Here is a 25,311-nt window from a genome sequence, read left to right as displayed (position 1 = left end):
GTCGCCGGTTCAAGCCCCACCACTGCCAGGTTGCCACTGTTGGGCTCTTGAGCAAGGCCCTTAACCCTCAATTGCTTAGACTGTACACTGTCACAGTACTGTAGTCGCTTTGGATAAAAGTGTCAGCTAAATGCTGAAAATGTAAATGTGTTGAGTTTCAAAGATTTAGAGTTTAGGGTACGTTGAGTTACAAGGTACCACTGTACTTGATTAGCTGTTAGTTCTATGTTCTATGTTGGCTATAGTAAGCGATTGTCTCTTTGAATCTGAATCACTAGCTATGCCATTTAGCATTTTTTCGGTGGTATATATGATTAGATTGGGAGATTTAGGGGAACAAATAAACCCAGACTAGAATTTATATCTTACAGTTGGAGAAATTAGAGCTGATCTGCTCAACCTGCTGCCACCATGATGAGGAGAACTGGCTGAAAAATTAAATAAAATGAAAACCAGAAAACAGTGATTTGCAACATTTATGCCTCTGAATCAGCCATCAGTACCCATCACCGCTTCACAAACAATATTCACGCTATTCCATCTTTCTGGCAGCTTCTCCAGAAATGTCTTTTGTGAGTAGTTTGTCATGTTCTTATATATTCTGATTTGTTTTATGTTTTATATTTCATTTCTTTCCCATATTTTTGCAATATCAAAATCAGTCCATTATATAGAATGTTTAGCTCCATCTTCCTCCGTAAATGTCACTTAATGTGTTTTTGTTGTCTGTTCAGTAAATGAAAGGTAGCGGTGAGACAGTAGCTCCGGCTGAGCAATTCTTATCTCTCTTTATGATTTTGTTATTCATGTTTGAAGGTTATAAACAGTCTGTATTATTCTCAGCACATAAATATGGTTTATATCTGAGCATTTTCTGTAGTTAAAAGCTTTATTTTGCTGTAGCGTGGCTACTCAGAGGTTGCTTAAATGGTTCGATGCTGGATGATAATTGAAAAGCAGAAAGTATAAGCCCCATCACAACCAAGGTACTCGTGCTTGACCCCTAAGCAGGGCTCTAAACCCTCAGTTTACTTGGTTGTATCCTGTTTCAGTTGGAATTAATTTTGAATAAAATCGAGTAGCTCTCGTGTGTCACAGTGGTATCACAGGCCGGGCGACTACACACATGTTGGAGCAGGTGTGAGACAGTCTAAGGCTTTTCTTGATGATGTGATGGAGCAAGTGGTGAAGGAATACCAATCAGGGAATTGAGAAAGACTAGACTGAAAGAAAAAGGGGGAAAATGCAAAAATTGAATAAAAAAGTTAGCAATTTCTGATTTTCTATGGAGGGTGGCACAATGGCTTAGTGGGTAGGATTGTCACCCCACAGCAAGAAGGTCCTGGGTTCGATCCCCAGGCGGGGCGGTCCGGGTCCTTTCTGTGCAGAGTTTGCATGTTCTCCCTGTGTCTGCGTGGGTTTTCTCCGGGAGCTCCGGTTTCCTCCCACAGTACAAAAACATGCAGTCAGGTTAATTGGAGACACTGAATATGAAGTGCTGGAGCCTATCCCAGCCCTTCAATGGGCTCAAGGCACACAGTAACACCCCGGACGTGGCGCCAGTCCATCGCAGGGCAGACACACATACACACACACACACACACACACACACACACACACCCATTGACCTATAGGGCAATTCAGTGTCTCCAATTAACCTGACTGCATACTGCATGAAACCCATGCAGACACTGGGAGAACATGCAAACTCCGCACAGAAAGGACCCGGACCGCCCCACCTGGGGATCAAACCCAGGACCTTCTTGCTGTGAGGCGACAGTGCTACCCTTAGCCACTGTGTCGCCCGGTCCAATAAACATACTTATATAAATAAAAGGTTGATTCCTATTCACACCTTTACATCTGGCTAATTAACCACACATACATTTTAACCATTTTTTCTCATCTCCCCCCGGGGTGCTAATATATTTGTAGTTGGCTGATTAATCATGCAGATGTGTGTGGCTCAGATCTGTAACCATAAATCTGTGCATACTGTTGTTGTGTACGACTCTCTGTAGGAAAAGAAGAGTAATTACTTACAGTACCAACGTGCTGCCGCTCACTCTTGGCTCTGTTCAAGCCATTTAATTTAAGATGAACGGCGTCGGGTGGCACCATGCCCAGCCTGACGGGGGAAACCCTGTGGTGAGCCGTAATGCAGGAGAGGAAAACAGACGGGAAGCTTGGATGTGGCCTGTTTTGTCTTGTTTTATGCTGGTTGGATTTGCATCGTGGTGAAATGCAGTTGGAGATCAGGAACATCTCAGCGTGAGTGAAGGGAAATGAGCGTGACACTGTTGTTCCTGTTGACTAAGCTTGATTGATCAATACATACTGACTGTTAGAAGTCAGTTTAATTTAATATCACAGCAATATTTATTGACCATAAGGGGCTGCTGTAGAAAATATTTCTCATGTTACCTTAGGAAACCTGAAATTGCTATATTTTTAATTCTGTTTTTGCATTTTCCCTCCATATTCCCTTTTTTCTACCAATCTAGTTTTTTCCAATTCTCTGAATAATATTTACATTTATATTTTCGGCATTTAGCAGACGCCTTTATCTAAAGCGACTTACAGTTACAGTATACAATCTGAGCAACTGAGCAACAGCAGCCACCTAGCAGTGTTGGGGCTTGAACCAGCAACCTTTGGATTACTAGTCCTGTGCCTTAACCACTAGGCTACGGCTATTCCTTCACTGCTTGCATCACCTCATCAACAAGGAAAGCTTTAGACTCACACCTGCTCTGACATGTGCAGTTACTGGCCACTTCTTTTCACCTGCCAGTCTTACAGGGAACTGTGTCACATCTGTTTCACTCTACAAGTTCCCCACCATCTGTGCAGGCATTTCTATGACAATGAGCATTTGCAACAATCCTGGTAAGCCAGGTTGATAGCACAGGTGGAATTCAAACCTGAGACCTGAGATTTCAGTGCTGGTGGGCCAGCATGTTAGACCGCTGTGTTAAAATGCTATTTTTAAACCCAGGTTTACCTAATCCAGATACTCAGAAAGCCCTTGTGAATTAACCTTAAGCGTACACCAAAGGTTCAGATTTGGTCCTGTGACTGAATGATAGGAACACGTTTCTTGTTGCCTGGATCGAAGGTATACATGAAGCACACCTAATATTTGGTTATAGTCCCCTGCCAAATAGCTGCTTTTAATAGCCATCAGCTTATGTATTTAACCAACTTGGCTGGGTTTCAGTCACAGGTTTGCCTTATCAATACAATCCACCCAATTACATGAAATTCCTTTGCCAACACAACCGGAACCTGCCATCCTGTCAAGTGTCCTCTTTTTTAAAAACCAAAATATGGTCACCCTAACTGTGACCCTGACCAGGATAAGACGGTGGTAAAAATGAAAATATGCAAACAATTAGCACAAAAAGCAGTGGCTGACTCCACATTTTCTACCACATTTTGTGTCCTGATATTTGGTCGAACATAATCTGTTTAGTTCCTGTATATGTGGGTTTCCTCACAATTTTTAAAATAAATCAGGATCTTGTAGTTGGCAACCAGCATAAAATGATTAGAAACTGTAATTTTGAGGTTGTTAAGGCTTGATCTCTGTAATGCTAATCTGAGTGCATTAATTTCATGTGATATCTTTTTTTTTCTCTCTCAGTGGGTATGTTGGGTATTATTAGCCTCCTGCTAAATGCTAGATGCTCTGGTTAGCGTGTCAGAAGAGATCATGATGTTCTGTTAACTCTGGCAAGCTCAGTTTCTGTTTGCCAGTGCTAGCATACACAACGCCAGCTGACGGATTAGCCTGTCATCACTCTAGCACTCAGTTTAAAGGATTGGTTTGGCGAAAATGAAATGGAAACAGGTGTTTTATACTATAGCTGATGTTGCTATTCAAGTTGCCAACATTTATTTAATTCTATCATTTACTTACCCTTTAATCCTGGTCAGGTTCACAGTGGGTCCAGAGACACTGAATCACTGGACTCAGGGTAGGGCTAATTTATCCTTTGCATCATCCAGACACTGGAAGAACACATAACACTCCTCACAAACTAAATGACTAAAGATATGAACCGAACCCAGGTTTTTTGGACCCATAGTCTTATGCAGCACCTACTCAGCTGCCTGGGTCACCATGCTGCCCTTTAAAAATCATTTGAAATCTGGGTAAAGTTGGCCTCTGTGTGTACAGACTACTAAAGTATTTGGCTTCACCTGCTTGTTAGCAACATCAGAAGCCAAACTGCTGCTTCAAGCACAACTGAAATGCGCTTATGCTGCGTTCCACCTACACTATATGGCCAAAAGTATTTGAACACAGGACCATGAGCTTGTTGGACAACTTATTTCAAGAATAAATGGTAATAAAATAGAGTGCCTCTATGTCATCTTCTCAGCTACACAAGAGTTTTAAGTTTGTCTGTGGGAATTTTTGCCTATTCAGTCAAAAGAGCATTTGTATAACTGGGCACTGATGTTGGTCAAGAAACCCTCAGTTTATACACAGACATGATTGGCTGTATCTGAGGGGGAGATGATCAAGGCTCTTCGGTGGATTGATGTCTTGTCCTAGGTTCTGCTGCACTGTGCCTTGTAATTCAGAAGAAGTCAGACACACAGCGACCCTGACCAGGATAAAGCAGCAGTACAACATTAAATGTATGAATGAAAGTGTGAAAGTTGAAATGTTGTGGTGCTGTTTAAAATGTTATGTGTGGCATAACTGATATGGTCGGCTTGGTGGGTAGCACTGTCGCCTCACAGCAAGAAGGTCCTGGGTTTGATTCCTAGGTGGAGCAGTCTGAGTCCTTTCTGTGTGGTTTGCATGTTCTCCCCATGTCTGCGTGGATTTCATCCAGGAGCTCTGGTTTCCTTCCACAGTCCAAAGACATGCAAGTATGGTAAATTGGAGGTACAAAATTGTCCATGACTTGAACTGATGATTCTTGTGTAACCAGTAACTAACGTTCCTCTCATGAATGTAACCAAAGTGTGTAAAACATGACGTTAAAATCCTAATAAAAAGCCGCTCAGGTGGCGCAGCGGTAAAAACACACGCTGGAACCAGAGCTGGGATCTCTAATACATCGTATCGAATCTCAACTCTGCCTGCCGGCTAGGCTGAGCGGCCACATGAACAACGATTGGCCTGTTGTTCAGATATGGGTGGGATTAAGCCGGATAGGGACTCTCTCATAACTAATGCAATTATGACCTCTGCTGGCTGATTGATGGCGCCTGCACAGAGATGAGAATAGAGTGCTGTCAGGGTGTGTCTCTCCGTACACAACGCTGAGCTGCGCTGCACTCGTCAAGGTGTAAGTGATAAGATGCATACGGCTGCTGCCCACATGTCGGAGGGGGCGTGGGTTAGTGTCTCCTTAATCAGAGCAGGGATCGGCATTGGTGGAGAGGAAGCATGATGCAGTCGGGCAATTGGATGCGCTAAAAGGGAGAAAAAGGGAAGAAAATGCGTTTTAAAAAATCCTAATAAAAAAATAAATAAACATAACTGATAAATATGGGTTATTAACTGGTTATATGGGTTTGGATTCTACTGCCTACTGAAGGATCCTACCCTGGATACACCACCACCGTTTTTGAGTCCTTAACTTGAACACAGCATAAAAGTACATCCATGAGCTTGTGGGCTTGTGTGCCAGTGGCTAGCTAGTATGTAAACAAGCTTACTTTCTCTCAAAGACCTGTCAAATCTTATTATCCTCATACTAAAGGAGAAGCCGTGCTTTGGTTAGCATGTCAGATCAGATCAGGCATGCTCGGGCACATACAATTCCAGTTCACCTTCATCCCTCTGATGCGCTCTGATGCCACCTTCTCCCTGTTCTTTTAGAAAAAAAAAACAACCCACATAACAAAGCCTGCCACACTTCACGCTTGTGCAGTCCATTTCCAGAGAGCCGCTCGTTCACCGAGTGCTTGTTAGTATGTCGCCACAGGGCGAGGGACGAATAGACAGCGGAAATGGAACCAGTATGTTATTTTAAGTGGATTTTGATGGAGCTTCAAGCTTTTTTCCTTTAAACGATTGCTTTGCGCCAGACTGCTAAATCAACCGTGCAAATTAGCTTACACTCTCAGAAGCATCATTAAAGCTAAAGCACTTCCTGTCCACTCCTGTGAGGTACAAAAAAACACAGAGATGAAACTTAATTTCATTTTGTAGAGCCTGCTAAGCCCACGCCATGTTATCCTATCCGTCCGTATAGCCTGAGGTGAGAGAAAAAGAGGTAACAGGAGGTATTTCACTAACGGTGACCATAAAAAATGGCCTGTAATGAAGTTGCACAGCTTCTGCCAGACTTCTTTGTTCTGGTAATAAGATGGCAAGCAGCTGGGAAGTGTGAGTGAAACTGGATCATAAATGAGAAGAAGATCTCACACATGACCTGACATGTGATCTGGTCTCAGGCCTACAATGAAATGTGAATTTTATAGCCTGTTGTCGAGGGATGTTAATGACTAATGCTCGACATTAATCTCCAGATTCAGAGCGAGACGATCTGGAACGATCTCCTTCTGCCTGGCTCTGTTTCCAACATGCAAGTCAGTGATAAAATAACAGCTGTATAGAACCATGCTATGGGTCTGAGCTGCCTTCCTGTCTACTGCCTACCTGATCAGCTGCCTAATGCCAAGTTCACACTACACGACTTTCCAAGTCGTCAGGTCGCTGTACAGTTCACTCATCTCTGGTCTCCCAAACTATGTTTTGTCACAAAAACAAACGCTAGAAGTGATGAGAGGTTTAATGATACCACGTCCAAAAATGCACCTCAACAATAAGCGAGCGATCAAAGTTTGTGCGCTGATGTGCAGCGTAAAATCAAGGAGAAAAAAGAAATGAATCTGAGTGGATTTTGCTACGTGAGCAGCAGGTATTGTTCTATAGTGAGTTGGAGGTTAATAAATATTTTCTGCAATGCAGCGTTGGTGTTACGTTTTGTAGAGAACGATAAGCTCAGAAATACTGTAAAACGTGTGTGTGCTGATGTATTCTGATATAAACTATATTATGCCCCTGTCCCACCTTTTTACACTCCTCTCCTGCGTTTCCCCTCACACCGTATCTTGCATTCTCATTGGCTGTTCAACATAGCACTCATTGCCAGTCGGGCAACTCAGATCCAGATATTTGACAAGCTAGATATATAACTTCGATTAGATACAAAACTTGGATATATTCGAGCCGCTAGGATCGAGTTGTTGAGTAGTTCACACATAGCGATTGAGAGCCGAGTTTCGATCGACGAGCGAACGCCGAGTTGCTCCCGAGCCGGCAAATCTAGCGCCGACCAGTCGGCGAGCGAAAATCAGGGCAAATGTCGTGTAGTGTGAACTAGGCATAAATAGAGTGGATTCTAATAAAACATCAAACTTATAAGGCAAGTTATTCAGACACACTACTTGGACAGCAATTACATCACTGCAGTTTTAGCTTAATAAGCTAACACAGTTAGCCTCAGGCCATTCAAGCCGATGGGCTGAGGCGACACAATCTCCCTTAGTGTACCGAAAATGATTCAATTGTCACTGACAAGCCAAATTTGCAAATAAATGACACTGTTCGCTTACCCTAATAGAACTTTTAACAACTCTGGGTGTGGATGTGATTCATATTAAAATGAATATGTGCACCAGTGGATTATAATTTTGCTGTATATCAGGCATTCTTCTCCCTTTTCACATGTTGTTGAACTGTGATTATACTGCAGGCCTGTAATGTTTTATTCAGTACACTTTAATATTGATTTTTAATCATATTTTGTTTTTAAATTGTCCCTGACAAACCCGAATTTGCAAATAAATGACACTCGTGCATTTGCTCTGCATTCGTTCTCCATATTTGAAATTTTTTGCAAGAAAAGTTGTGCCGCACTGAATGCTGGGATTGCCTTCACCACTAAGGAAGCATCGCACTCTTCCTCGTTATTCAGTCAGTTTATCACTTTGAAATACACCGATCAGCCATAACATTAAAACCACCTCCTTGTTTCTACACTCATTGTCCATTTTATCAGCTCCACTTACCATATAGAAGCACTTTGTAGTTCTACAATTACTGACTGTAGTCCATCTGTTTCTCTGCATGCTTTGTTAGGCCCCTTTCATGCTGTTCTTCAATGGTCCCCACATGACCACCACAGAGCAGGTATTATTTGGGTGTTGGATCATTCTCAGCACTGCAGTGACACTGACATGGTGGTGGTGTGTTAGTGTGTGTTGTGCTGGTATGAGTGGACACAGCAGCGCTGATGGAGTTTTTAAACACCTCACTGTCACTGCTGTACTGAGAATATCTAGCCAACAGTGCCCCATGTGACCACTGATGAAGGTCTAGAAAATGACCAACTCAAACAGCAGCAATAAATGAGTGATCGTCTCTGACTTTACATCTGCAAAGTGGACCAACTAGGTAGGAGTGTCTAATAGAGTGGACAGTGAGTGGACACGGTATTTAAAAACTCCAGCAGCGCTGCTGTGTCTGATCCACTCATACCAGCACAACACACACTAACACACCACCACCATGTCAGTGTCACTGCAGTGCTGAGAATGATCCACCACCCAAATAATACCTGCTCTGTAGTGGTCCTGTGGGGGTCCTGACCATTGAAGAACAGGGTGAAAGGGGCTAACAAAGCATGCAGAGAAACAGATGGACTACAGTCAGTAATTGTAGAACTACAAAGTGCTTCTATATGGTAAGTGGAGCTGATAAAATGGACAATGAGTGTAGAAACAAGGAGCTGGTTTTAATGTTATGGCTGATTAGGAGGCAGCATTTTATTTAGATTGAATTTTAAATGGTTTCAGTCTGTTAAACGTTGCTGATCTGATTAAGTACAGTGTATCACAAAAGTGAGTACACCCCTCACATTTCTGCAAATATTTCATTATATCTTTTCATGGGACAACACTGTAGACATGAAACTTGGATATAACTTAGAGTAGTCAGTGTACAGCTTGTATAGCAGTGTAGATTTACTGTCTTCTGAAAATAACTCAACACACAGCCATTAATGTCTAAATGGCTGGCAACATAAGTGAGTACACCCCACAGTGAACATGTCCAAATTGTGCCTAAAGTGTCAATATTTTGTGTGACCACCATTATTATCACTGCCTTAACCCTCCTGGGCATGGAATTCACCAGAGCTGCACAGGTTGCTACTGGAATCCTCTTCCACTCCTCCATGATGACATCACGGAGCTGGTGGATGTTAGACACCTTGAACTCCTCCACCTTCCACTTGAGGATGCGCCACAGGTGCTCAATTGGGTTTAGTCCATCACCTTTACCTTCAGCTTCCTCAGCAAGGCAGTTGTCATCTTGGAGGTTGTGTTTGGGGTCGTTATCCTGTTGGAAAACTGCCCTGAGGCCCAGTTTTCGAAGGGAGGGGATCATGCTCTGTTTCAGAATGTCACAGTACATGTTGGAATTCATGTTTCCCTCAATGAACTGCAGCTCCCCAGTGCCAGCAACACTCATGCAGCCCAAGACCATGATGCTACCACCACCATACTTGACTGTAGGCAAGATACAGTTGTCTTGGTACTTCTCACCAGGGCGCCGCCACACATGCTGGACACCATCTGAGCCAAACAAGTTTATCTTGGTCTCGTCAGACCACAGGGCATTCCAGTAATCCATGTTGTTGGACTGCTTGTCTTCAGCAAACTGTTTGCAGGCTTTCTTGTGCGTCAGCTTCCTTCTGGGATGACGACCATGCAGACCGAGTTGATGCAGTGTGCGGCGTATGGTCTGAGCACTGACAGGCTGACCTCCCACGTCTTCAACCTCTGCAGCAATGCTGGCAGCACTCATGTGTCTATTTTTTAAAGCCAACCTCTGGATATGACGCCGAACACGTGGACTCAACTTCTTTGGTCGACCCTGGCGAAGCCTGTTCCGAGTGGAACCTGTCCTGGAAAACCGCTGTATGACCTTGGCCACCATGCTGTAGCTCAGTTTCAGGGTGTTAGCAATCTTCTTATAGCCCAGGCCATCTTTGTGGAGAGCAACAATTCTATTTCTCACATCCTCAGAGAGTTCTTTGCCATGAGGTGCCATGTTGAATATCCAGTGGCCAGTATGAGAGAATTGTACCCAAAACACCACATTTAACAGCCCTGCTCCCCATTTACACCTGGGACCTTGACACATGACACCAGGGAGGGACAATGACACATTTGGGCACAATTTGGACATGTTCACTGTGGGGTGTACTCACTTATGTTGCCAGCCAATTAGACATTAATGGCTGTGTGTTGAGTTATTTTCAGAAGACAGTAAATCTACACTGCTATACAAGATGTACACTGACTACTCTAAGTTAAATCCAAGTTTCATGTCTATAGTGTTGTTCCATGAAAAGATATAATGAAATATTTGCAGAAATGTGAGGGGTGTACTCACTTTCGTGATACACTGTATATTGTTGGATTATTGTGCACCGGTTTACTTGGAGACTTTTTCTTCACTCGAGTGCTGGATGTTTGTTTTCTTTCTGTCTAATGAAGCAGAGCTCATTCCTAACTGCACTCGTCTGCTTCATCATTATAGATTTTGTGCTGTTTTTTTGATTGATAGTCTCGCTGTTCAGATCGATGCATGTACAAGCCCAGCAGTGCTAAGTGTTAATGTCCATTAAGCGGCCAGACCTAGTTGTGCCCTGTTCGATGTTTTTAACGCTCTGTGTTGCGCCGGCAGTGTGGAATAAGTGTTTTTCTGTCCAAACCCACAGCACTGTTTACTTACCCTAATAGAGCTTTTAACAACTCTGGGTTTCGATGTGACTCATATTAAAATGAATATGTGCACCAGTGGATTATAATTTTGCTGTATATCAGGCATTCTTCTCCCTTTTCACATGTTGTTGAACTGTAATTATACTGCCAGACGGCAGGCGTGTTATGTTTTATTCTGTACACTTTAATATTTTTAATCTTATTTTTCTCTTGCTACCTCTTGGCTGTCTGGCTATAAAATTTAAATTCCTCCAGATGTGCACCGAGTGATCTCATGAATGCTGAATGTTGGTGGAGGGTTGAATAAATAATTGGGAGTCATTCCATTTGGTCAGATCTGCAGGTGTGTGTTTGGGAGGCGGCAGCATGTGTGAGGCTGTGGCTTTTGTCCAGTCTAGTTAAGTCACAATACGGCGTGTGAAACCAAGCCAGCGTGGCTGAATACAAACACATCTTATTAAACACACTGTAGTCAAGACGTGGTGCTAAGCCCAGACCGACCAGCATTTCCCATGGAACAGAAAGGCTGTGGTCCGGTTGTGGTTTGTATGTGGCTATGCTAGCACGACAGCCCTGAAGTATCCAGTTTTTTTTTACCAATGTGGTTCATTTCACACACGCAAATTGATGTTGTGAAAAATAACCCTCACGTCTGCTTCTGCTTCATCCATGTTTGTTTGTTTATTAGGATTTTTAACGTCATGTTTTACACTTTAGTTACATCCATGACAGGAACGGTAGTTACTCATTACACAAGATTCATCAGTTCACAAGGTTATATCCAACACAGTCATGGACAATTTAGTGTCTCCAGTTCATCTCACTTTCATGTCTTTGGACTGTGGGAGGAAACCAAAGCTCTTGGAGTAAACCCATGAACAGGGAGGACATGCAAACTCCACACAGAAAGAACCCGGACCGCCCCATCTGGGAATCAAACCCACGACCTTCTTGCTGTGAGGCGACAGTGCTACCCACTTAGCCACCGTGCCGCCCGCTTCATTCATGTAATCATAAGCAAACTCCAATCAAGCTTAAAGGTGCCCATTTTAGTGCATAGGCATCTGATTACTAGTCCAGTACCTTAACCACTGGCCTACAGCTTGCCCCAAGAAACAAAATTCCCTTTGGTCATCACTCCCAAAGACCATCCCTCCATTACTGCTTACAGCCTTCAGATTTAAGGCTTCTTTCTTGTCGAGTAGCTTTTATGTCTACAGTGTTCTAAGGCTAAGTTCACACTACACAGTTTTAGCCCTGATTTTCCACTCGTCGATAGGTTTGGGAGGTTGCCGACAGGTGGAAAATCTGCCATCGGCTCTTGATCGCTGTGTGTGAATTGTTCAGTGATGCAATCCAAAAGTCTTGCAGAACACTTGCAGATTACCAGAAAATAACTAGCATGCTAAATAAAGTGTATGTATGATTTGTGTAAATTCTATTCATTTAAATTATTCTCCAGGCCACCCGTAGAGGATGGAGGTCCCTGCTGAGTCTGATTCCTCTCAAGTTTCCTTCCTGTATTTTAAGGGGAATTTTTTCTTGCCACTGTCGCCCTTGGCTTGCTCAATATGGGTTTTTGGTCTGTTGGTCCTGGATTCTGTAAAGTTGCTTTGAGACAATGTCTATTGTAAAAAGAGCTATACAAATAAAATTGACTTGACTTCACTAAATAGCAGGACCTGTAGGCAACTCCAAATCCTGTAGTGTGAGAAGTGTTGGGAATAGGTTATGACGGTCAGTAAGTGTGGTGTAAGAGTGGAGCTCCAGCCAATAAGAACACAAGTTACAGAGTGAGGAGCAGCTCGGGGGAGTGCTCGTACGGGAACACATGGTCCCTGCACACAGTATGTCTATGTGGGTGAGAAGTGAGCCTGCTCGTGCTCTTGATACTTCCTCTGCGTAAGATACATAAAGCTTACACTTAAATTGTCATGATGCTATTTTTCAAAACTAGCGAACACTAGCTGTGCTGTCTGTGTTGATTAACATCCTGCCACCCTGCTCATTAAACAAAGCTGGCATTATTCTTCCTGGCATCTGTTCCCTTTAGCCGTGATGGGACAGTGGTGGCCAAAAGTCTTAGACCACTCCACTGCCAAAAGCATTTGGACACCTGGCCATGAGCTTGTTGGACCATCTTCCAAGAGAGGGCTTCTCACAAGACTTTGAAGTTTGTATGTTGGGATTTGTGCCCATTTAGTCAAAAGAGAATTTGTATAGCTGTGCACTGATGTTGGACAAGAAAGTCTCCACTTATCTTCCAGCCAGGTCAGGGCTCTGTGTAGGACATTAGAGTTTCTTTAAACCAAGTTTTTCTTCATGTCTTTATAGAACTTGCTTTGTGCACAGGGGCACAGCCATGCTAGAACAGGAAAGGACCTTCCCTAAACTATTGCTGCAAAATTAATTGCATATAATTTCATTTATATAAACTGTTAGCAACTGTTGTGGCTGAAACATAAATTCAATAATTAGAAAGAGTGTCCCAATTCCTTTGTCCCTATAATGTATGACCTGTATTAAAACTGACCTGCTGAAAGCTGACATACTCACTTTTCAGCAGTGCTCTGATTGAGGTACGAACCTAACACACGCCCCCTCCGACACAGGTGCAGTAGCCGACTGCATCTTTTCACCTGCACGAGGCAACTTCTAGTCCCATCTGTATGAACAACAGCCAATCGCTGTTCATGTAGCTGCCCAGCCCAGCCGGATGGCAGAGCTGAGTTTCGAACAGATAAGTTCAAAATGTCAGCTCTGGTGTGCTAGCATGTTTTACCGCTGTGCCCTCTGAGCGCGATTACAGATTTTTTAATGAAAAACATTTCATTAGCTTGGAGGAAAATCTAAAATAGAGGCATTTTCATTAGTGGTCTCTGACTATTGCCTCCCACTAAAGCCTTTAGATGTTTAGAAGAATCTGGTGAGTCCTAAAATATTTAGGTTAGAATATAGTTTGCAAATGTAATGGCTTTAGTAAAGTACAGTGTCTGTGTCTCCTACACAGCATTTTCATCAAACATGAGTCATTAATATTAAATCAGAAACATGAAACCGTTTCTCATGTTTTCTGATGAAATGAAATCGCATTTTGTGTCTGAGCATGTAAGCGCTCAGTACCCATGATTCCTGTAAATGCCGCAGTGCTAATCAGGAGGATACAATGTTTTCCCAGTGGACTGGTCATGTTTTAGCCTGATTACTGTGAGCGCTAATAATATTACACTTATAAAATTAGCTTACAGAGGCTGAGTGTTAATAACCAGGTCTTTATTTGTAGTTATTTAAATAAGTAAATGATTCAGCCTGTTTAGAGAGGGTTCAGCTTACATCATTACAGGTAAAGTCAAAAGTTTACACACACTGTAGGGAAGTTCAGTATGTTCAGACATGGCTGTTCTGGCACTGTGAGGATTTCTGCACCTGGACTTTTTTGTAAGTAGGGATGTCCCGATCACGTTTTTTTGCTCCCGATACCGATCCCGATTATTAATTTTGATCCCGATCTGATACCGAGTCTCAAACCGATACTTGTATTTTCTAGATATTGTCTAGATAAGAACTAGATAACACTGTTTACACAGTGCACACTTCAAGTACATTACAGTTATTCAAATTAATCCAATGTATATGTTTAACAACTAAATAGCTCTGCAGTGCTGTAGGGAAAAATGCTGCATCCAAGCTATTGGCTTAATGTTTTGTATTTTTACAAAATCAATCAAAATGAGTGAGATAATTACAGTTTTACTTTAAACTTTACATTCGAAAAAAAAAATCTGTTTAATGCAGTGATACACTAAAAATGAACAGAAATCTGTGTAGCAGCTTAACATGAATATAAGAAAAAAAGTTACTTAAAAGCATTACAGTAAAACCTGAATACCAATATAAAATGGAAAGGCTCTTTTGTTATGAAGGAAAGCCAGTTTGTATTGTGACAGTAGTTTGATGGACGTTTCTACGCGAAGTGAGTGTGTTTTGACCCTTTGGGGCTTCCATAGTGCACGGAATAGTGTGCTTGACTCTAGCTGTCCGCTATTCGGTACCGTAACAGAAGAAGTTAATTAAGTGTTCTGCTCCCGACAATATGTGAATATACTGTGTATTTATTTCTTTATTAAACAAGTGCATCACTACATTGTTTTGTAAACCGGAGTGATCCTTGACTCACACACCATATAAACAGTAAAATTGTACAGTAATGAATGCAGCTCTGCTTCTACCGCCTCGTGAAACGCTCACATTGCAGACATTACACTTCGCTGCTGGACTTGTTTCACTTTCCAATTTAAAGTATTTCCACACAGCAGACATGCTGATGTAAAACAAAAGGTCGGGATTACGATCGGGTTTAGTAAAGCCGATTCCGATCAGTTAAAAAATGCCTTGATCATCCCTAAATAAAAGACTTATTTGAATTTGTTCTTCTACATAAGTTCATTCTTGGGTTTCTGAAAATATGTCAAAATCTTCCAAGTAAAAAAATAAATAATCGCACCCAGGTGGCGCTGCAGGATATTCCGCTTTCACACCAGCACAGAGATTCTGAACTCCTCGGTTCGAAACTCGGTGTTGCCACCGGTCAGCTGGGCACCATCTAGCGGGCATAATTGGCAGTGCCTGCAGCAGATACTAATTGGCCACCGTATCTGCAGGGTGGGGGCCGGACTATGTGTGGGTGGGTGGGTCTTCATACGCTGTGTAAGGACCCTGATTGGCGGAAGAGAAGCCTGTGCAGAATGCATGGGGGAGAAGAATAGTGCTGTACACGTGTCGGAAGAGGCGTGTACAACGACGTGCTCTCCTCGGATGCAATCTGGTATCTCTCAGCAGAGGAACACAAAAATTAAAAAAAGCGTTAATATATTATGGGCCCCATTGCACCTGCCTGTAGTTACGCCCCTGTAGTATATCATCCAACCCTGTCCTTGTGATATACTGTATTATTTAGAATATTCAGTAAACGTGCAACTGTCTTTATTTCTACTTGACTAACATTTCCTGTGAGACCGACCCTAATGCTCCTCCTGCGTGCCCGTGTTTCTACATCTTCCGCTTGGCCGGGCAGTCGCTGAGAGGTAAGGAGATAAGAGAGGGTCAGGAAGCAGAGCTGTTTCCACACATTAAGTTTGCCTGTACTTAATTACTCATAATGAGGTGTGTATAATTACGATCGTAGAGAGGTGGAGGAAGGAGGGCAGGCGTGTCTACACACCTTACATCTCTAATCTTTTGCCTTATAGGAAGGGTTTTTAAGGGAAGATCGTGGAAGTCCTGGGGCGTTTCCGATCAAACCAGGGTTCTGCTGAAAGTACAGAGTTCTCCACAGTGCAGCGGTTCAAAGAGCTTTCTGATCTCGATGTGCTGTGCTAGTGGTGTATAAAAAAAATACAATGTTATGGAAAATACATATATAAAGAATGGAATATCACAGCAGGGCTTTCAGAGGTGCACTTAGAGAACAGGAACTGGCATAAAGTGCATTTCACTGCATTGTATTTATTTAGTTATTATTATTATTATTATTATTATTATTATTATTATTATCATTATTATTATCATTATTATTATTATTATCATTTTTATTCTTAACATTATTATTATCATTATTATTATTAGTATTATTATTATTATTATCATCATCATTATTATTATTATTATTATCATTATTATTATCATTATTATTATCATTATTCTCATCATTATTATTATAATTATTATCATTATTATTATCATTATTATCATTATTATTATCATTATTATTATTATTATTATCATTATTATTACCATTATCATTATCATTATTATTATAACTGCTTTATTATTGAGTATTATTAATGATTTTGGTCTTTTACCAACGTTAACATCTGTCATTTAGTGGACATATTTTTTTTTATCTAAAAGCGCTTTACAGTTGTAACCAAATACCATCCAAGGAATTGAATGATAAAAGCTTTTTTTGCATTTCCCTCTAATTTTCCTTCCAATTTAGTCATATCCAATTACCCGATTGCATTACGCTTCCTCTCTACTGATGTTGACCTCCACTCCGCATTATCCCTCGTCTCTGTGCAGGCGGCATCAATCAGCCAGCAGAGATCGTACTTGCATCAGTTATGAGGAATCCCTCAAATTGGGAGGCACTTTCCTAGAACAACAAGCCAATCATTGTTCGAGAAGGCGCTCACCCTGCCGGGTGGCAGAGTTGAGATTCAAACTGACAAGTTCGAGATGTCAGCTCTGGTGTGCTAGCGTGTTTTACCACTGCGCCATCTGAGCGCCCATAAAAGCCTTGCCTGTAGCATCTTAACTGCTCAGCTAGCACATCTATGAAAATAGGTGGTGTAAATCACTTGGGTAGTTCTGCTGGAACAGGAAAGGACCTTCCCTAAACTGTAGCAACGAAGTTGGAAGCATATGATTTTCTTTTATATAATTGATTTATTACACCTGTTATCAATTGTTCTGGCTAAAACACATGAATTTATAAATTAGGAGTGTCCCAATACTTTTGTCCATATAATGTACAGTATATGTTTCTCATCGAAGTTTATAGCCGAAAACATGTGGACACCTGACCATGAGCTTGTTAGTCACTCGAGTCTTCTAGGGCACATAAGATTAAAACAGGATTAAGCCTTCCCTAAACTGTTGCTACAAAGTTGTAAATATCTAGTTTTTTTACATACTTGATTTTACACTCCTGTTAGTAATTGGCTTGGCTGAAACTCTGGAACTCAATAATAAGGAGAGGTGTCCACATTGTTTCTGACCTTATAGTGAATGTGTCACTTGTGAGCGTATGTAAACTTTTGACTTGCCCATTTTTAAGTGGCTGAGGCCAGTGGAGAGGTTATAAAGACTGAGATCACTTGGCAAAGGTTAGTAAGTCAGACTGCTGGCATAAATCCACACCAAACTCGTGTAGCATAATTATCTGAATAATCTGTGACTCCACTTGGACCGGTGCAGCGTAAACACTTGGATTTCATCCCAAAAACCCTTAGTTCCCTTAAAATCTACTGATGAGGCATCAAGTTTATGGATTGTTGTAAATGTTTACTGCTGCATAACGTTACCCATTCGGATACACTGGTAGACTGATGCCTTATAAATCACCCTCAGTTCTGTCCTGTATGATTCACTGCCTGGTATGTCGTATGAAGATGATTTACTGAAGTTCAGCGTGAGCCAGATGTAGAAGTGTCAGATACAATGAGGAGATTTCAAAGCCAATCACAGAATAAATGTGTGTGTAAGAGAGACAGACAGACAGATAGATAGACAGACAGGGATACAGAAAGACAGATAGATAAATAGACAGACAGACAGACAGACAGACAGATAGATAGATAGATAGACAGACATATAGATAGACAGACAGAAATACGGACAGACAGATAGATAGATAGACAGACGGAGATACAGAAAGACATAGATAGATAGATATAGACAGACAGACAGACAGACAGACAGACAGACAGACAGACAGACAGATGGACCGGTAGATAGATAGATAGATAGATAGATAGATAGATAGATAGATAGATAGATAGATAGATAGACAGACAGACAGACAGACAGACAGACAGACAGACAGACAGACAGACAGACAGACAGATGGATGAATGAATAGACAGATAGATTGGACAGTCAGTAGCACCACGGAGATTCGAACCCTGGATTTCAGCTGTGCTGGGTAAACATGATAAACCACTGCGCCCCCTAAGCATCTGTTTCTTTATATATTTTTGACAGTGAATGTACACATCGACCGCTGAAGTTCTTTTATTAGCTCCACATTGACGTCTATCTTGAAACAGACTGGGTTGTGTTCTCTATCACTCCTCAGCGTGTCGTAAACATGTACGAGTGATGAAGGATGATGCAGTCGTAGTGCGTTCATTATTCTTCCTGATTTATTACCAGCGCAGAGCATGAGTCCAGAACATCTCCAGACGTTAGAGCAATCACTTTTCCATTATTCTCCCACATCAATCGTGAGGATTATTTTTTATTCCTGAGCATGAACCGTCTGCAGTCTTTGATATCATTAATAACACAGGGAATATTATAACTGTATATTAGCAATGAAACACTGCAGATTGTCTGCAAAATATGGACATCACTGGTTGATTTCAATATAAGTTATTACAGGCTCTATAGGAAAGAAACATCTGCTCATTTTAAAGAATGATTAGTGTTTATGTGCAGAACTTTACCTGTTGATAAAACATGAATGTGGCATTTATCATTTATTTATTACATATTACACATTTAAAGGGGTGGTTGCATTTTTTCCCTTTTTTGGCATTTTCTATTCTTTTTTTTATTTTTTATTTTGTTTATGCATTTGAGATGTTCTCCCCGTTTCTCCCTTTTAGCGCGTCCAGTCCGATTGCGTCATGCTTCCTCTCCACCAATGCCGATCCCTGCTCTGATTGAGGAGAACGAAGCGAACCCATGCCCCCTCTGACATGTGGGCAGCAGCCATATGCATTTTGTCACCTACACTTAGACAAGTGCAATGCGGATCAGCACTGTGTACGTAGAGACACACCCTGACAGCACTCTTTTCTCGTCTCTGTGCAGACGCCATCAATCAGCCAGCAGAGGTCGTAATTGCATCAGTTATGAGAGAGTCCCTATCCGGCTTAATATCCCACCTATATCTGAACAACAGGCCAATCGTTGTTCATGTGGCCGGCAGGCAGAGCTGAGATTCGATACGATGTATTCGAGATCCCAGCTCTGGTTCTAGCATGTGTTTTACCACTGCGCCACCTGAGCGGTGGCATTTTTTTATTCTTTTTACATTTAAGACAGTTAGATCAGTCTAAGTGATTGAAGACTAAGGACCTTGCGTAAGGACCTAACTGTAGCAACCTGGCAGTGGTGGTGCTTGACCCAGCAACCTTCCAATTACTAGTCCAGTACCTTAATTTCTAGGCCGCCACTGCCCTTTCTGTCAACTTAATCTTTTCATTTCCAGATTCCCATTACAATTTCTTTGCCACCTGCACCACCTCCTGTTGGTGGAGAAAGGGCTGCAGATGGGTGTTCAAATGTTTGCACTAAGACTAAGATCTAAATGAGTATAAGTAGCTTAGTGTATAAGCTTTTGGTGCTTTTTTACATTAGAACCTTAAGCCAGTAGGATGATTTTTACCCTCTTTTACTCTGTACTCCAAATCTGAACTTTTAAGTTGATGCTGTATCACAGAATAAATATCTGCACTGTAAAATAACTTATAAAGCATTTACCCCTGTATAGTTCCAAATATTTATTTACTTAAATGTGACACGGTGCAATGCAATCTGTGCAACCCACCACTGCAATCCACACTCATGTTGCTGTTTAATATGCAAAAGCTGCACCCTAATTGCAGCCGGTACCGCCTACGACTTTCATTATGCTTCAGGCTCCGAGCTGAAGCTGCTGTAAAATGGTAAAAATGATCAACCTAATTTCTGGAGAGACATTCACTCACTTTCTTAACCGTCTATCCAATTAGGGTCGTGATGGGGTAACACCCAGTCCATCTCAGGGCATACACACGTACACACACACATAAACCTATAGGGCAGTGTATTCAGTGTATCCAATTAACCTGGCTGCATGTTTTTGGACTGTGGGAGGAAACCAGAGCTCCTGGAGGAAACCCACGCAGACACAGGGAGAACATGCAAACTCCACACAGAAGGGACCCGGACCGCCCCGCCTGGGGATCGAACCCAGGACCTTCTAGCTGTGAGGCAACAGTGCTACCCACCGTGCCACCCTGGACAGACACTCTGGTGTGGAGGACATTGATACATTAACAAAATAGTAACACACTAAACATCACTGCATACAGAAGAAACTCTGCAGTCCAGATCTGTCTCCTACTGAAACTGGTGCTCATCATGAAGAGGAGAATTAGACGACGGCGACCACGGACTGTTGAGCAGCTGAAGTCTTGTATCAAGCAAGAACAGAGACAAATCCACCTGCAAAACTGAAACAATTAGTGTCCTCAGTTCCCTAACCATCACAAAGTCTCATTGATGGGAAAGATGATGGAACACAGTGCTAAACACGCCTCTGTCCCAACCTTTGAGTGTATTGCAAATTCTGAATATACACTGATCAGCCATAACATTAAAACCACCTCAGCTCCACTTACCATATAGAAACACTTTGTAGTTCTACAATTACTGACTGTAGTCCATCTGTTACTCTGCATACTTTGTTAGCCTGCTTTCACCCTGTTCTTCAATGGTCAGGACCCCCACAGGACCACCACAGAGCAGGTATTATTTAGGTGGTGGATGATTCTCAGCACTGCAGTGACACTGACATGGTGGTGGTGTGTTAGTGTGTGTTGTGCTGGTATGAGTGGATCAGACACAGCAACGCTGCTGGAGTTTTTAAACACCTCACTGTCACTGCTGGACTGAGAATAGTCCACCAACCAAAAATATCCAGCCAACAGCGCCCCATGGGCAGCATCCTGTGACCACTGATGAAGGTCTAGAAGATGACCGACTCAAACAGCAGCAATAGATGAGCGATCGTGTCTGACTTTACATCTACAAGGTGGACCAACTAGGTAGGAGTGTCTAATAGAGTGGACAGTGAGTGGACACGGTATTTAAAAACTCCAGCAGCACTGCTGTGTCTGATCCACTCATACCAGCACAACACACACTAACACACCACCACCATGTCAGTGTCACTGCAGTGCTGAGAATCATCCACCACCTAAATAATACCTGCTCTGTGGTGGTCCTGTGGGGGTCCTGACCATTGAAGAACAGCATGAAAGCAGGCAAAAAAAGTACATAGAGAAACAGATGGACTACAGTCCTACAGTCCTACTACAGTAATTGTAGAACTACAAAGTGCTTCTATATGGTAAGTGGAGCTGATAAAATGGACAGTGAGTGTAGAAACAAGGAGGTGGTTTTAATGTTATGGCTGATCGGTGTATATACCAAATTCTGAATGTTTATATTTATAAACCACAATTACTTTTGTCAGTTTAATAAAGATTGAAGAGAATTAACACATAACAGGTTTTACAAAATGTCCCAGGTTTTCTTGAAATAGGGTTTGTAGGTTGTCAGTTGTGCCTGACTTTACAAATGCTCTTTAGACTAAATGAGCACAAATTCCCACAAACACATTCTAAAATATCTAAGAACTGTAATAGCCACAAGCTCCTGGTCAAGTGTGCACATAATTTTGGCCATGAAAGTGGCTCAGTGGGTAGCACTATCGACTCTCCATGTGGGGCGGTCCGGGTCCTTTCTGTGTGGAGTTTGCATGTTCTCCACATGTCTGCGTGTCTGGGGTTTCCTCCCACAGTCCACAGACGTGCAAGTGAGGTGAATTAAAGATACAAAATTGTCCATGACTGTGTTTAACATTAAACTTGTGAACTGATGAATCTTGTGTAACGAGTGACTATCGTTTCTGTCATGAATGTAACCAAAGTGTAAAACATGATGTTAAAATCTTAATAAATAACAAAAGCAGCTGCCACTAATATTACAGACCTAAGTAAGTAAATTCTACATAATGTTTAATAAGCCAATATCTGTCATCATTTCCTTTTTGCTGTGTAAACTGTCTTTATTCTCGTACTCTCGATTTTAACATACGTTGGCAGGTTTTCTTTTGTAAAGTCGCCTTTAATATCAACAAAAAGCTTCATACATGCAGCACTCAGTCCCTTCAGCTTCTCTCCAGCGATTTATGTCACAGAGTTAAAATACTGAGCTAAAACTTTATGGAAATTAGTTTTTTGCAGCTTTGCAGCCTGTGACAGTCCATAGAGCCAAAATTATGCTGCTTCCAATTTCTATGCAGAAGCTGGGGATAATGTGCTGATTAAGATGGATTATGTATAAACCCGCAGACTGGGATAATCCTTTTAGTGCAGAAATGGATGGTTAGAGAGCGACAAAGTGCTAGGTGGGACCTTTACGCCGCTCAAGTTAATTACACAGATGCTCAGTAGGGGAAGTGACGGATCAGAGCAGGTTTTGTCCGAACGCTGAGAGAAATCTCCCGGTCATGTAGTTAGGTTAGGCTAGCGAGTGAATGTCGGTTTTTGAAGTCAGTCGAGACTTAGCAGCTTTGATCTCGTGCAGACGAGGAACTGAGCCGTGTAATGTAGAGCAGTTTGGAATTCAAACGGTTTCTATTCCCTTTATGTTTACTTTATGGCTGAAAATGAACCAGTTTCTAACGTGTGCTAGAAGAATTAAATCCCAAAATGCTCAGTGAGTACACGGCATGTTTATTTAAACTTAGAACACCACTCGTCCTGATTCTTGAAGATTGAAGATGTGCAGGTGCAGTCCACCTCCTTGTTTCTACACTCACTGTCCATTTTATCGGCTCCACTTTGTAGTTCTACAATTACTGACTGTAGTCCATCTGTTTCTCTACATACTTTTTTAACCTGCTTTCACCTGTTCTTAAATGGTCAGGACCCCCACAGGACCACCACAGAGCAGGTATTATTTGGGTGGTGGATGATTCTCAGCACTGCAGTGACACTGACATGGTGGTGGTGTGTTAGTGTGTGTTGTGCTGGTATGAGTGGATCAGACACAGCAGCGCTGCTGGAGTTTTTAAATACCGTGTCCACTCACTGTCCACTCTATTAGACACTTCTACCTAGTTGGTCCACCTTGTAGATGTAAAGTCAGAGACGATCGCTCATCTATTGCTGCTGTTTGAGTCGGTCATCTTCTAGACCTTCATCAGTGGTCACAGGACGCTGCCCACAGGGTGCGGTTGGCTGGATATTTTTGGTTGGTGGACTATTCTCAGTCCAGCAGTGACCGTGAGGTGTTTAAAAACTCCAGCAGCGCTGCTGTGTCTGATCCACTCATACCAGCACAACACACTAACACACCACCACCATGTCAGTGTCACTGCAGTGTTGAGAATGATCCATCACCCAAATAATACCTGCTCTGTGGGGGTCCTGACCATTGAAGAACAGCATGAAAGGAGGCTAAAACAGTATGCAGAGAAACAGATGGACTACAGTCAGTAATTGTAGAACTACAAAGTGTTTCTATATGGTAAGTGGAGCTGATAAAATGGACAGTGAGTGTAGAAACCAGGAGGAGGTTTTAATGTTATGGCTGATCAGTGTATATTCAAATAAAAGGCATTTGTGTGGTTCATCAGTAAATAATGCTAGCCCAGTACCACTAGGATCCAGGATTCATATCCTCAGTGGTGCTATCAGCCGGTCCGATGTCTACATCACATCAAAGTTTCAAACATTCTTTGTCATCTTCAGCCAAACTATCACTTTATTCTCTGATCATCACATCTTATCCCTGATTGGACTTGTGTTACTGAAAGCTGTCCGTATAGCTGTATCTATGTGTGTGTGTGTGTGTGTGTGTGTGTGTGTGTGTGTGTGTAGGTGAGTGTAGGTGAGTGTATATGTGTGTATATGTGTGTATGAGAGTGTGTGTATGTGTGCATGAAGGAGTGAGTGTATGTGTGTATACGTCAGTGTGAGTGTATGTGTGCGTATGTGAGAGTGGGTATGTGAGTTTGTAGGTGCATTTGATTGTGTGTATGTTTGTATATGTGTTGGTATATGAGTGTATGTGGGTGTTTGTGTGTGTGTGTGTGTGTGTGTGTGTAATTGCTTCAGTTGTTATAAATGAGCCTTATTTGTACGGTTCATTTGTTCTCCTTTGTAGAGCCAAGCCGAGGCGCACTACAAAGGGAGTAAACATGCCAAGAAGCTCAAAGCACAAGACTCCACCAAAACTAAGCAGAAATGCGGCGCTGGTCCGGACAACTGCGCCAAGCCAATCAGCACAGGCCCCGCCCCCACTGCTATGGTCACTGACACCAGCTCTGACCAATCAGGTTAATCTTAAAACTTTCATTCTTCTTTTAATTTACGCTTTACCTGTTTTAATATCATGTGTGTGTTGTAAAGCTTTGTGTGTGTGTGTGTGTGTGTGTGTGTTTTCAGTCTATTAGTTAATAGCTGTTACATAATGGCTATGATACAGCACACACATAAACATAACACTGCAACTGATTATTAGCCATATCAGCCCATCAGCCCATGTGCATGCTTGTGGTTTAAAAGTGAAACCCTTGTCCAATTTACAAAAATAAATAAATAAATAAATATATATATATATATATATATATATATACAGACCCAGTTTAAAAAAAGTTGGGACAGTAGGTAACATGCAAATAATTATTTAATAATAATATTGTTAATAATGTTGTGATTGAGATATTTAATGAGCAATAACAAGAATCTCAGTCATTTACAAGCAGCAATTAAGTTTCACCGTTTACAGTCCATAAAATTAAAAAATGTAAAGAATCTTGGTGCATAAAGGGCAAGAAAAAAACCAATGTTAGATTCCCATGACCTTTAATCTGTTAAACTGCACTGTATTAATAATGAGATTCTGAACTCCTCGGTTTGAAACTCTGTGTTGCCATCGGTCGGCTGGGCGCCATCTAGCGGGCATAATTGGCAGTGCCTGCAG

General features: G+C 41.9%; 1 protein-coding gene across 1 annotated transcript in view; it reads left to right on the top strand.

Annotated features, from left to right (window-relative positions):
• The window catches only part of znf385b (zinc finger protein 385B), a 169,668-nt gene that overhangs the window by 129,207 nt on the left and 15,150 nt on the right, over positions 1-25,311 (top strand). The window contains exon 6 of the mRNA XM_063006133.1: positions 24,493-24,664. Within this exon, the coding sequence (XP_062862203.1) occupies positions 24,493-24,664 (172 nt within the window). The remainder of the gene's footprint in view (positions 1-24,492; positions 24,665-25,311) is intronic.

This window comes from Trichomycterus rosablanca, chromosome 12 (genome assembly GCF_030014385.1).
Source record: "Trichomycterus rosablanca isolate fTriRos1 chromosome 12, fTriRos1.hap1, whole genome shotgun sequence".
NCBI classification, from domain to species: domain Eukaryota; kingdom Metazoa; phylum Chordata; class Actinopteri; order Siluriformes; family Trichomycteridae; genus Trichomycterus; species Trichomycterus rosablanca.
Note: the sequence above shows the minus strand (reverse complement) of the source record. Positions and strands in the feature narration are given on the sequence as shown.